The sequence below is a fragment of the Schistocerca piceifrons genome, chromosome 1 (genome assembly GCF_021461385.2).
Source record: "Schistocerca piceifrons isolate TAMUIC-IGC-003096 chromosome 1, iqSchPice1.1, whole genome shotgun sequence".
NCBI lineage: Eukaryota > Metazoa > Arthropoda > Insecta > Orthoptera > Acrididae > Schistocerca > Schistocerca piceifrons.
Genome location: NC_060138.1, coordinates 587165735 through 587180848, shown reverse-complemented (window position 1 = coordinate 587180848; position 15114 = coordinate 587165735). Strand labels below are relative to the sequence as shown.

The window sequence follows — 15114 nt, the reverse complement described above, 5'->3', positions numbered from 1 at the left end:
TGTATGAAATAGTGCAATGAGCCACAAGTTTTCTTGAAATGATTTTGTTATGTCATTACTAGTTTTGAGCCTGAGCCCATTGTCAGATGATGGAGCGGACTTCTTTTTAAGTTTTGTGTTGACTTCTTTGCAAGTTTTACATTTGTGTCTTTCTGTAAAGCTCTCCTTTACATATTGGAGGACCGAGGTTTGATTTTCTTTTGCAGTCCATACTGATCAATGAATTGAACTAAGTGAACTAAAAACAAGTTGGTGGATGTATCTAGCTCTAGCTGATAATTTTTGGTTGTGAGTTTAGGGTGCATCATACAATTTTATGTATAGGCCGACAATAAATGTACAGAAAAAAAAACAGGATTACATTTTATAGGCACATATGAGGTTGTTACGTATTTTCTGTTACAATGCAATAGCTAATATTTATTTTGTTATTTAATACTTACTCTTACTGTATATACATTTCTCTGTACAATACACTTTTAAACAATTTTTAAATTAATTAATTCCTTCACTTTCTTGGTTGATTTTGGTAACACTTAAAATCTTTTCCCTGCTTCATCTGGAGCACTCATTTTCAATTTGAGATTACTCTACATTGTGTAGTAATTTTCCTTTCTTCTTGTTGCATGGCCATGTACATCTTTATTTAGGAGGTGTTTATCACTTACTCTCAATGCCATAATGCTCTAATATTATGAAAAGCAAAGTTGCTACTCACCATGTAGCGAAGATGATGAAGTGTGGTTTCAGTTATATGCAGTGAGTACACTGTCATAATATTATGATTTACAAAACTTGTGTACAAGTTTCTGTGGCTGGTATTTTGGCTACATATCTCACTGCTCTTTTCTAAATTTTAAATACTCTTTTTTAAGTAGCCATTCTGTGCACTTCCCCGTATATGAATTGAATAAGACAGTTGTGGGAACACAGTCCATAGTACACTGTCCTGTGAATTTTGTCATCCACAACTTTTGCCATTTTGCACATGAGGAAAATCTGTGTATTTGTGTTTGTACACGGTACATCTATGTACTCCTCCCACAACAAATGGTTATCTATAATAGTTACTAGAAATGTTATGTTGCATACTTCTTTAATTGCCTTACTATTTAATTTAAGAATATAATGAAAAGGATAGTTGCTACCACCATATAACGGATACGCTGAGTCACAGTAAGGCACAACAAAAAGACTGTCAAAAAGTTGGCCAACAAGGCCTTGAGGCCACATTGAGGCCAGGAGGGTTGGAATGTAGGATATATTGCAAGAAGAGTTCCCACCTGTGCAGCTCAGAAGAGCTTTGTTGGTGGGAAGTATTCAGATGCCATGGACTGTGAAGCAGTCATTAAAATGAAGGACATCGTATTGGGCAGCGTGCTCAGCAACAGGGTGATACAGTTGTTTCTTGGCAACAGTTTGTAGATGGTCAATTATCAGAACAGACAGCTTGTTGGTTGTCATGCCCATGTAGAAAGCAGCACAGTGGTTGCAGCTTAGTTTGTAGATCAGGTGGCGGTGGGAGGATGTATGGGACAGGTCTTCCATCCAGGCTATTACAGGGACATGAGCCATGAGGCAAGGGGTTGGGAGCAGGGGTTGTGTAGGGATGGGAAGGACATTGGATAGAACATTTCTCATTTCTGGCAAGAGGTTGTTGAAACCCTGGCGAAGAATGTAATTCAGTTGCTCCAGTCCTGGATGGTGCCCAGTCACGAGGGGAATGCTCCTCTGTAGGTGGACGGTGGGGTTTTGGGAAGTTTTGGGTGACTGGAAAGATAAAGCATGGGAGATTTGTTCTTGTGCAAGGTTGAAAGGGTAATTACAATCTGCAAAGGTTTCAGTGTGATCCTTGGTATATTTTGACAATGCAGCATCTTATGTCCCACTTTACACCTGCCGATATCATAAATTCATATTGATCGCTCTCCCTGTGTCCTACCAAGCCCTCCCCATACCCCAGTCCTTCCCCCCTCTATTTCAGTCCACACCTACTAATTTCACATAATCTAGTCACTTCTGTCATCCCCTCTTTTGACACTTATCCACCTACAGACCTGCTACCTACATTACAAATATTTTTTATTTTTCATTTGATCTGTTGTGACTTTGGACTAATTTCTGTTGGTTTTTCCCATTCACTATCGGCCTACTCCCTCAAATTTCATCTTGTTTCTCCTTATTTCACATGTTTCTTCCTTTTCATGATTTTTCCCTTGTTTCTGTGTGTTTTTGCAAAAATTTTTGGGCATCATTCTATGTTATTTACACATCTTTACGCGTTCTTTCCACCTTTCGTCTTCCACTTGCATAAGTACAGAAAAGTTTCTGTCCCTTAGCCAGAACTCAGTCCCACATATTGTTCCTGTGTTGTTGCTTGATGCATGGAATCTGCCCAAATGGCCTTACCATCAAATTACCCATCTCTGGCTGCCATCCTTCCTTCCACAGTGACTTCCATCTGTTCTGATTCTGCCAGTCCTTAGCCCTCACCATTACAGTCTTGCATAACCATATCAATCAGGCCCAAACCTCCTTGCAATACCTTCTCTCAATTCGTTAAATTCCCCTGTTATGCAATCCCAAATTGCTGGATCTCATAACACTCATTGAAACTCTTGCTCTCCTGGAACTAGAGCAACATGCACAATGCCACCTCAAAAAATTCTCCAACTTGTTCTCTTCCTATTCCTGCCTGGGAGTACCACTGTCCACCATCTCTGTTACAACCCCCAAACCTGCCCCATATCCCCTCATAACCGACAAACCATGTCTCGCAGACCTACTACATTTACCCCATCCTCCAAATCTCCCACCCACCACCACACAGAATCCAGTACCTAAACAGACTCTAAACGCAGTCATGGACCTTTCCTCCCAAAGCCTTAGCCCTGCAGAAGTATCAGTCCTCTCCAAAGGCCTCACCTTTTGCCCCCCCCCCCCCCTCCCCCTCCCCTAAGGTTCAACCATGTGGGACTTGTTAAAGACCTTCCCCCGGTCCCTACAGTGGAAGCAGTTTTTCACCACCAACCCTATCAGTCAGACTCAACCAGAGACAAATGTGGAACCCTGCCCGACTCAGTTCATTCTTCCATCCAACCATGATCCACCCCCACTGCCCCCAAATCACCCACTGTTAACTTTCCAGAATTTCGTAACCTCAAATCTTGCCTCACCATCATCCCAGAAATCCTTCAACGTGCAAACTAACATTATATCCACAGAAAATCTACAATCCACCACCTAAAAACTGATCTTAATCTTATAATCTTATCTTCTGACAAAGACTCCACCACTATGATTTTGAACCCCCAAGATTAGCTGGCTGAAGGATACTGCCAGGTGTCAAATTCATCCACCTACAAACCGTGCCACAGTGGCCCCATTCCAGAAATCCAGCAGGATTTCCAGTCTCTCCTAAAATCCTTAGGGCCATCCCAGAACCTTTCTCAAAAGTCCATCTCTCGCCCTGCCCCTACCATTCCCCGCACTCCTATCTTATGCATGCTTGCTTAAGTCCATAAATCCAACCAGCCAGAATGTCTCATTGTGGCCTGTTATTGTGCTCCCACTAAGAAGATCTCTGCTCTTGTAGACCAACACCTTCAGCCTATTACCCACAACCTACATTCCTACTTAAAAGATATCAACCATTTCCTCTACTGCTTCTCCACAGTTCCTGTTACTTTACCACACAGTGTGTTGCTTGTCACTATTGATGCCATCTCCCTTTATACTAACATCCATAATGCCCTCGGTGTTACCGCTATTGAGCATTATCTCTCCCAATGACCAACAGATTCCAAACCAACCACCTCTGTCCTAGTTGCCATGACCAACTATATCCTCATCCATAATTACTTCTCCTTCAAAGAGATTACTCAAAAAAATAATAAAAAATAAAAATTTTAAAAATCTAGGTTACGGCTGTGGGCACCTGCATGGCACCATCCTATGCTAACTTAATCATGGGCCATCAAGAGAAATTATTTCTAAACACCCATAATCCCAAACCTTTCTCCTGGTTCAAATTCACTGATGACATCTTCATGATTTGGATCAAGGGTGAGGACACCCTATCCACATTCCTCCAAAAACTCAACATCTTCTCCCCCATTCTCTTCATCTGGACCAACTCAACCCATCGAGGTTTTTCTTGATGGTGACCTCCACCTCAAAGATGGCTATATTAGTTGCTCTATCCACGTCAAAGCTACCAACTGCCAGCAATACCTCCACTCAAACAGCTGCCAACCATTCCATACCAAGAAGTTCCCTCCATACAGCCTAGCCACCCGTGGCCTTTGCATCTCAAGCGACAAGCTGTCCCTCTGGAAATATACTGAGGCTGTTACTGAGGCCTCTACAGATCGTAATAACCCTCCCAAACTTGTTCAAAAACAGATCTCCCATGACTTATCTTTCCAGTCACCTAACACTTCCAAAAAACCCATCATCTGGCCACACAGGAGCATTCCCCTTGTGACTCAGTACCACCCAGGACTGAAGCAACTGAATTGCATTCTCTGCCAGGTTTTTGACTACCTCTTGCCATGCCCAGAACTGAAAAATGTCCTACCCACTGTACTTCCCATTCCTCCCACAATGGTATTTTGCCACTCATCAAACCTACACAATATTCTCATCCATCCCTACACGACCCCTGCTCCCAGCCCCTTGCCTCATGGCTCATATCCCTGTAATAGACCTAGATGGAAGACCTGTCCCATACATCCTCCCACTCCAGTCCTATCACGAAACATCACCAACCCCTTCAAAGGCTGGGCTCTATGGGAAACCAGTAATGTGCTCTACAAGGTAAACTGCAACAACTGTGCCACTTTCTACATGAGCATGACAACCAACAAGCTGTCTGTCCACATGAATTGACACCAACAAACTGTGGCCAAGAAACAACTGGACCACCATGTCACTGAGCACGCTGCCCAACATGGCATCCTTCATTTTAATGACTGTTTCACAACCTGTACCACCAACAACAGCTTTTCTGAACTGCGCAGGTGGGAACTTTCCCTGCAATATACCCTATGCTCCCATAACTCTCCTGGCCTCAACCTGCATTACTCATTGTCCTTACCCATCTAGCACCTTCTCTGTTCCCATTCCAGCACTACAGAGCCCTCATTCCACCAATGCACCCAATATTTTTCTTCTCTCATTTTCTACTAGCTGCCCCTCCCCCCTCTCTCTCCCACACTTTACATCTAACCTCCCGAGTGCACCTAGCTGCCCCACTCTCCACCTCATCGCTGCATGTTACCAGCAGTACTTCGCTGTCCCCCACCCCTGTCCTGCTATCCTTCCCCTTCCCTGCCCCAGCCTCCTCCTTACTCCCACCCAGTTGCCTCTCTCATTATGCCGTGCTGCTCGCAGTATGGCTCCAGCTGCCAGAATCTGTGATCATGTGTGTGTGTGTTGCATTTGCATATGTGTGTGTGTGTGTGTGTGTATGTGTGTGTGTGTGTGTGTGTGTGTGTGTGTGTGTTTGGATACTGTCTATTTTTGACAAAGGCCTTGTTGGCTGAAAGCTAACTTTCCGACAATCCTTTTGTTGTGCCTTTCTGCAACTCAGCATCTCTGGTATATTATATGTAGCAATTATCCTTTCCATTATATTGTTACATGCCATCCTAGATTTTCCATTGTTTGCTTTCACTATTTAATTTAATATTAGCATTATACATTTCACACTGGTTTGGAACATTATAGGCATTGTTTTAGACTGATTTATAAAAAGGTTGTTTTGTAATAGGTATTTGTTTGCATTTTCACTATTTAGGAGTGCTTCTTTTTCAAGCTTGTCCTTTGCATCAGCTGCACATATAATTGTAATTTTCGTCTTTTAGGTGAATAAGTTCCATAGTCATTACTCCATAGTTTTTGAACAGCAGCAACTTTCCCAAACTTCTAGTATTGCTTAATAACCTGCCTCCACAGTTCAAAGATATGTCCACCATCTTGATTTTAGACTCGCGCAACTGATTGAGATTCACAGCTAGATCAATGTTTCTATTTCCATCTGTTGAGGAACATAGAATTCCTTTTTCTTATAAATTTAAACTTGTAGGTAGCAAAATGAATATGATGCTTTAAAGTGTTTTGACACAAATAGCATTACTACTGCTTATATCCTCCTTCCTTTTCACAACAAAAAATAATTAAGATTTGTTTTGGACTTTTGAAAGTTTATCATTTTGTTGTGTGGCCCCTCTATTGCTTGTCTTTGTAAACTAAATATTGATTCGTAATCTGCCAAACTGTTCCTCCAGGATGCAAGAGAAGCACCCTGCTAGTATATCAGTATCTTGTTACTAGTGTGGTTCAGTGAATCAGTGGTTAAGTGCTGTGCTATGGATTCAAAGGTCTCAGGTTCTATTCCAAGTCACTTAACAATTCTTTCATCCTTTGGCAATGGTCGTTAATGTGACAAATGACAAGTTGCAACATGGTTCAGAAGCCACATTAAACTGTTGTTCTCATATATGAGGTGTGATCCAGAAGCAAAAGAATTTTTTTTTTTTTTTTTTTTTTTTTTTAAGAATCATTATTTATTCATCAACAGTAACTTTGTCCACTTCAAAGTAATCCTCCTCAGATATAATAATTGTACCAGTGCATTTTCTGATCTTGGAAGCACTTCTGGAACTCACTTTCCGTTATGGTGTTCAGCTCCTTCAGCGATTCTATTTTTATCTCATCACTGGTGGCAAAACGACATCCTCTCATGGTTCTCTTCGGCATTGGGAATAGAAAGAAGTTACAGGGAGCCATGCCTGGTGAATATAGTGGTTGAGGGAACACAGCAGTTTTGTTTTCTGCCAAAAAATCTTGCATGAACATTGACGTGTGACCTGGTACATTATCATGAAGCAATTTCCACAAGTAGTTTTGCCCTAATTCTGGTGATTCTCTTCAGATTGCTTCATGCAAATGATGCGTAATTTCCAGATAATATTCCTTATTGATCATATGACCATAAGGCAGGAACTCATGATGCACTATCCCATAGTAGTCAAAGATAACAGTGAGAAGAAGTTACACATATGGTCGAACTTGTAATTCCCTCCACCCTGACCCCCCCACCCCCCAGTCTCAGCTCTTATGGCAGGTTCCATTGGGATAATTGGGCCTCAGTTTGGATTCATACATGTTTTGTCACCTGTTATAATCTTCTTTAAAAGTTACGGATCATTGTCAACTTAATTCAGCAGTTCCTGAGCAATATCTATGTGGCATCATTTTTGGTTGAAATTCAACACTTTTGGAACAAACTTCGCTGCTACCCATTTCACCCCCAAAACATCAAGAAATTGCTTGGCATGAGCCAAAGAAATGCCGACATCATCATCAACCTCTCTGACGGTGATTCGGCAATTTTCTAGAACCATTTTCCTTACGTCTTCCACATTGTTATCAGTACTTGATGAGCTAAGGCAGTCGTCTTGAACATCCCTCAACTCTCTTTGAAATGTTTACACAACTCGTAAAGTCTTATCTTATTTATAGTAGATTGACCAGGAGCGATAGTCAACATTTTGAATGGGGCGGCTGCACTTTATTCAATTTTTCAAGCAAAATTTAATGCAGATTCTTTGATCCATCTTTTTTGTAAGTAAAAATTCACTGAGAACTTAAAAACATGTATAACCTGTACAACTGTCAACAATAAACTAAATATTCAAAACAGCTGAAAAATCAAACATAAATCAGGAACATGTGTACCAACAAGATAAAAAAAGAAAATTGAATGTATAACACCCATGAAATTTAAAAAAAAAATCCTGTTACTTTTTTATCACACCTCGTAACTGTCTAGCTAAGTCAGTTCAAAGGTTTGAGGAAGGCAAGGACATAGCACCTCCAACAGGGCCACCAGCTTTCTGGTTGAGCTTTACCTATCTCATTGCTTTATATTGACATCTTACTCAGAGGTGACAAGTCATGGGATAGTGATATGTAGGAATACAAATGGCAGTAGTTTTGTGTACACAAGGTATAAAAGGGTAGTGTATTGATGGAGCTGTCATTTTTACTCAGATGATTCATGTGAAAAGGTTTTCAATGTGCTTATGGCTGCACGACGGGAATTAACAGACTTTGAATGCAGAATGGTAGTTGCAGCTAGACACATGGGACATTCCATTTTGGAAATCATTAGGGAATTCAGTATTCTGAGAGATGTGTCAAGAGAGTGCCGAGAATACCAAATTTCGGTCATTATCTCTCACCATGGACAAAGCAGTGGCCAACAGCCTTCAACTAACAACCGAGAGCAGCAGCGTTTGCGTAGAGTTGTCAGTGCTGACAGCCAAGCAACATTGCACGAAATAACCGCAGAAATCAATATGGGACATATGACAGACATATCCATTAGGACAGTGCAGAGAAATTTGGCATTAATGGTCTATGGCAGCAGATAACCAACACAAAAGCTTTTACTAACAACATGACATCATCTGCAATGCCTCTCTTGGTTGGACCCTAGACAACTGCAAAACCAAGGGGTGGTCAAATGAGTCCCAATTTCAGATGGTAAGAGCTGATGGTAGGCTTCAGGTGTGGTGCAGATCTCACAAAATCATGGACCCAAGTTGTCAACAGGGCACTATGCTAGCTGGTGGTAGCTCCATAATGGTGTAGGTTGAGATTATATGGAATGAATTGGGTCATCTGGTTCAAGTGAACCAGTCATTGGCTGGATATGGTTATGTTCCGCTACTTGGAGATCATTTGCAAACATCCCAAACAACGATGTCATGTCGCCAGGCACAATTGTTCGCTATTGGTGTGATGAACATTCTGGACAATTTGAGTGAGTGATGTGGCCACCCAGATTGTCTAACGTGAATTCCATTGAACATTTACGGGATTTAATCGAAGGGTCAGTTCATACTAAAAATCCTGCACTGGCAACACTTCCACAATTATGGACTGCTATAGGAGCAGTAAGGCTCAATATTTCCTCAGGGGACTTGCAACAATTTGTTGAAGCAATGAGTTGCTGCACTACGGTGGGCAAAAGGAGGTCAACATGATATTAGGAGGTATCCCATGGCTTTTGTCACCTCAGTGTATTTCATTGTTCTTAGTTATATAGTAGGGCCTTCTAAGAGTATCTTTTGTGTTGTCCAGCTAAAACTGATAAAATTTTGATCTAAATTACATGATTGTTTTCTTTCCTCTTTCAGGTGATGTTTTTAATACTGATGTTTCTAGGCCTTGGGAGTTTAATACAACATTCCCAATTAGAAGTGTTGTGCTGCCATATGTTTGTGTAGGACTGCCATTAAAATTCTTGAAGTTTGTTGCACCTTATGCAAAGTATTGGACTGGTGCTGAAGTGCAGACTCCATATACATTGTTAGTTCTACCTCGTTTAACTTGTTGTGCCTTGTCATTTATTACTGATTATTGTTTATATCACATCTGCAAATGTTATGGTCAAAATTATAGAGTGAGACTCATTGTACATGCAAGTTCTTTTGTTATCCTAGTCTTTGGAACAAGAACATTCTCGAATATGATGGAAATGGTTTTGGTGTCTGTTCTTTTATGTTTAGTTGTTGACTGTATGTCATTTTCAGAGCAGGTAAGGGACACACTGATTTTTCATTATTTATTTTAGTCTACCTGTAATTAAATTTTATTAATAACAAGTATTGTCTTCAGGTCATTCATCGTGATGAATATCTCAGAGAAAAATACAACAAGGCTGATTCACCAGTAACCAGGACAAAACTCTATAAATTGATAAACTCCTTACCAAGTCATTCTTTTAGTTGTTGTTTTGCTGTTGCGACAGTGGTTGTTATAGGAGTATTTAATCGACCAACATTTATTGCATTTGCCATTCCGCCTGTTTTCTTTTGGCTTCATAGAGGTCTTGGATCAAAAAGTGTTGGTTTTGTACAATTTCATCTCCGTATGCTTGTCTTTATTTTATCTTGCATACCTGGGATTATTTTTTACATAATAACTGATTCATATTACTATGGATATTTGACAAATAGTGAAATTCAGGAATTTAAAGTAAGTTTGAATAATTTTGTTGTAACTCCTTTGAATTTCTTACGATATAATACAGTTTTTACAAACTTATCCAAACATGGATTACACCCACGATATCTTCATGTGTTGGTCAATGTTCCACTGCTGTATAATGTTTTGGGGGTCATCGGAATGATCACAGTCATAAAAATGATATACAAGTAAGTAAAAACTGTTATTTGATTTACCCTTACTTATATCTCACTTATAGAATATTGTTTTTAGAACAGAAATGTATATTGTAAGGAAACAACCATTACTGAACAGAAATTTTTAATTATAGGGGAAAGATATGTGGCCATTTTGAAAGCAATATTGTTATGGAAAAGGAAACTTGACTGAGCACAATAAACTCACCCTCTTTTTTTTCTTTTCCTTTCTTTTCTCTTTTCTTTTTCTTTTCTTTTCTTTTCTTTTCACCAGTTGTAAGCTGCTCAAGCTATATGCACATGATAGTGTCTCAGGCTCATCTGCGGAAGAATTGGCTACCACACAGAAGAGATCACACAGGAAGCACGAATCAGATCTGTGACAACATTATCTCTAGATTCTTTGGTCTGCACTACACATTGGAGTTTTGTAGAGTGCCCACACATCAAAGGTGATCTGTGAATGGCAATAAGGGCATTTAGAAAACTTATAGAAGGGTTTCTCAATTAAAAAAAGTCTTCTCAGGAACATATTAAAGCTGATAAGATATCAAATATGGCGATAAAAAATATTAAAATACTAGTTATTTACTGCTGAAGCACTTGCACCATAGTCCTAGAGCACCCCATTTATTGATTCCTTTGTTAATCCATGAAACAATTCACATTTTATGGATCTTGTCATTCCAACATTGAAAAATTAGCAGCTTAAAATTCATTTCTTACTCAGTAATTGACAATGAATTTTCTTTTAATCTAGTTCTGTGTTTGTTTTTAGTCTTAACTACTTATCATTTCTAGATATCTTTTAATACAGGACTTCTTACATTAGACAATCTGTTTTAATCCAGGTACTCCACTGCCATATCAAAACTGTTATTTTGTAAATAATCTTTTAGTTTTGTTTTGAAACAGCAGATAGTATATATGTCTTTATATATTATGAATAATTTATTTTATAATTTGATGGTATTGTGCAACTCTGCTAACTTTTAACTTTACTATTTTCTGTCCAGATGAAAATTATAGCTACTTCTAGTTTTAACCTAGTATGCAGTATTTTTTTTTACATATCTAACTCTGAAAGGACAGTTAAGATTTCCACCACTTTAAGTTTTCTTTCCAATAAAGCAGTTGCCCAAACAATAGGAATTATCTACCAGACCATCCTGGATGACTCGTCAGACATAAAGACAGGTATCAAATGGACTAGCCAGGAAACTTATCATTAATTGTGCTAGTTGTAAATATACTCTTCATTTTCGAATTCTGGTACGTGTAAAGATAAAGTAAACTTTAGGTGGTTTTATAGATTGAGAGCTGTTGGCAAAGGACACACTGCAGCAGAAACAATGTGTGCCGTGATGAGTACGCCATGCCCACCTTGTAAAACAGACAAGTATGCAGGATTTATTGGCCCTGCTGTGGAATCTGTTGCATGTGAGCCAATGAAGGGTGCTGCAAATGAAGCTGTTGAAATAAATGATGGTATGACTGACATACCAGTAGCTTTTGATAGCACTTGGCAGAAGTGCAGCTACAGTTCTAACAATTCTGTTGCTACAATGACCATTGTGGATACTGGAAAGCTAATAGATTTCCAGATTTTAACCAAACATTGTTATAAGTGTAAAGCAGGGAATGAAGAAGGACATATCTGTGACAGAAACTATGAAGGAACAAGTGGTGGTATGGAGGCCTCTGCAGCTATTGAAATTTTTAGTGTGTTACATTAAGTTCTTAGGTGATGGAGACTCAGAAGCATACAACAGTGTAGTAGCCACTCAGCCTTACAGTGAGAAGCTTATCACAAAACTGGAATGTGTTGTTCATGTCCAGAAGAGGATGGGCACCAGGTTGAGGAAGTTGAAACGAAGTTTGAGAGACAAGAGACTTTCTGATGGTAAAACCGTAAGAGGCAGGCTGACAGACAAACTGATTTATGAACTGCAGAAGTATTATGGGATGGCCATTAGAAATAATACTGAGGATTTGTTGAAAATGAAGTAGGCAGTATGGTCTAACTTCTTCCACAGACTGTCAACTGATGAAAAAGCAGTACACCACCTTTGCCCTCCTGGACCTGATTCATGGTGCAATTACTGCAATGCTCAGTACTCAAACAGTTCATACAGCCATAAACATTCCATCCCAGCAGCAGTCATGGATATCATAAAACCTATTTACAGAGACCTGGCAAATACTGAATTACTGAAGAAGTGTCTGCATGGTCAGACTCAAAATCCCAATGAGTCGTTCAATAATCTTATATGGTCTTGCATACAAAAAAAATTTTTTGTTGGAATGAAGACACTAAAGTGGGAGTGGGAGGGGGGCAGTGATGCTGTTATTGCTTTTAATGATGATAACATTGGTGGTGTGAAAGTGCTACAGCATATAGGAATTAATCCTGGAGCGAACTACATCAGAAAACTTGAATGGATGGACAAGGTTCGCATTGATAAAGCAGAGTGTGCAGCACAGTTGGCTGCTAAGGAGTCCAGAAAGAAGAAAAGAAGAAAAAGCTGGGGAAAAGATCATGAGGATGATATACAGTATGGTGCTGGGTGCTTCTGAGTAACTAAAAATAAAAAAATTAAGCATATATTAAGTGAGTTACAGTCTTTTGAAACTTTAGAAGCGGTTCCTGAAAATTTACATTTTCTGTTGTATTCTTCTCTAAACCTCAGAAACCACTTTGAGTAGAGTATTCAAATTTTGACGGAGTAATAACATACATATCTTGAGTCTACTGAACTACAAGAAGAACATAATTTTATGTATAATTGAAATTATTTAGTATAACGTACAAAAAATTACACAAAATTTTAACTGTGTTATTAAAAAATTGTATTTCTAAAAGCAGTGGCTGAAATGCAGTTATTGTTGTTCAGTAGACTCAGAACATACAGTTTAATGTCCTGTAAAAGTTTCATGTCAATGTTTACAGTAGTTCCTGAAATACAGGGAAGCCAAGTCACTCAATTTAATATTGTTGGGATAGGGCGTTTCAACTTCCCTTAACTCTAACAGCAAATTTCTATAACCTAATTACTTTGCATTGCAATTTATGTTGCAAAGGAACACGATTTTTGACTGCACTGCAGCAAAATCAGAAGTGTGCCACTGTTTTAAACATTATAGATGAATCTATCTTTTATTGAAAATCATGTACATTGTTTTTTTGTTTCAGGGCTCTAATTCTCAAGCAGTGGACTGATTTACCAAGAATACAAAGTGTTGTCAGTCTTATGACAGCCTCTTTCATCACACCAGTAGCTGCATTATCTGTTTTCCCCCATCAGGAACCAAGGTTTCTAATACCTGTTACACTTCCTGTAGTTTTTCTACACTCACAACATATATATCAAACTTCTGGTACAGTGCAGCCATATCATCATGTGCAGAGAAAACCAACTGGTGCTCATTCAAAAATGAATTTTTTGCTATCATTATGGTGCTTCAGTAATTTAATATTGACTATATTTTTTGGTTTTCTTCACCAGGGTGGAATTTTTCCATTGTTAAAACATTTCTCAGCAGAACTACAGTCTAAACCACAATTCACTTCAATTCATCTTGTAACTAGTCACATATATTCTTTGCCAATATCTCTGTTGCAGTTGCATAATCCCCACCATACATATTATAACAGAACTGTTGGCTTAAAATACCGCAAAGCGAAACAGTTTTATTCCTATGAGATGGGGTCCGTCCCTTTAGAGGAAGTGTACTTAAAAATTAATGAGCTGCTAGAAGAATGTGAGAGACGATTTCATTTTAAAAAGCTTGATTATCGTTTATATTTGGCTATGCCGGCTACCCTCAGTGAAGAATTCTACTCACTCACATACAACAAAAGCTCACCATTGTCATTTATTATTGAAGATGTTTTTTATCCACATCTTTCAACAGAAGCATTACCAAATGTTTTCTCCTTGACAGAGTGTTCATATGACGATGAACTAATAGGATTTTGTTATAGTGAACGCTTTTATACATCTCCTGTTAAGTACATATTAAAATTTTTGCAACAGTTTGGGCTTATTCTAGTAAGAATTGACAAAATGAAACACTTAGCATATTAAAGACTTGGAGAGAGGGTGTGTAATAATGTGAATAATGCATTTAACTTTCATTTCTGTGATATTTTGTAGACAAATATGAGTTCCTATTTTATATTTTTAAGTGAATGAGCTGTATATATTTGTAGGCCTGTGAATTGTATAATATGTACATTTGCACCGAGTACATAAAGAATGGATGAAATTAGGAAGTTTGTGCTTTATTTGACTCCACATGTTATCAGAAACTTGTTATTGCTTCCTTCCAAATGTGAGTGTGAGTTCTTTTATTGTAAATAAACTCAATTACAAAGTCTCATAGCTGTTTTAATGCTGGATGATGGTGGAGATACAGTTGTTTAGAACATCATGAAAGAAAGTAAACACTTGGCTATATTTATTGTTTCCCAGTATAAAAGTTACTAATTCCTACGCTACAATTTTTTTGGGGAGGGTGGGTGGTGAGGGTGGGGGGGGGGGTGGAGGGGGGGGTTAGGGATCAGTCAGTTGAAGTGTATTTGATATGTTGATACATGGGTGGATCAACAGTTTCCTCACACACTCTTATCAGATAGTTTATGTAGCAGCCATACACTGATTGGCCCACGTGTGTGCCTGGAGGTAGCACACTGTGGCATTGAAATCAGTAACATTTGAACTGGGGCAATTTTCACAACCGAGAAGATAAATAAATAATAAGAAATTAATTTAAAAAGTTTATTTTCTTCTATCTAGGAAAAAATTGAAGTCATTTTATATGCTGTATACATTGCACTTCTAAATTCATTGAGCCACAGATTAGAGATTGTGAAATTCGAATTTTTTTTTTTCTA

At 38.8% G+C, this 15114-nt stretch overlaps 1 protein-coding gene across 2 annotated transcripts in view; it reads left to right on the top strand.

The window, feature by feature from the left end:
* Positions 1-14646, top strand: part of LOC124802850 (GPI mannosyltransferase 4) — a 32538-nt gene extending 17892 nt beyond the window's left edge. The window contains exons 3-5 of one of the 2 annotated variants that reach the window (XM_047263885.1): positions 9210-9610; positions 9691-10229; positions 13411-14646. In XM_047263885.1, coding sequence (XP_047119841.1) covers positions 9210-9610; positions 9691-10229; positions 13411-14305 — 1835 coding nt within the window. In that variant the 3' untranslated portion in view covers positions 14306-14646. The remainder of the gene's footprint in view (positions 1-9209; positions 9611-9690; positions 10230-13410) is intronic. The other variant, XM_047263875.1, reaches the window with a different exon arrangement.
* The last annotated feature ends 468 nt before the right edge of the window (positions 14647-15114 follow it).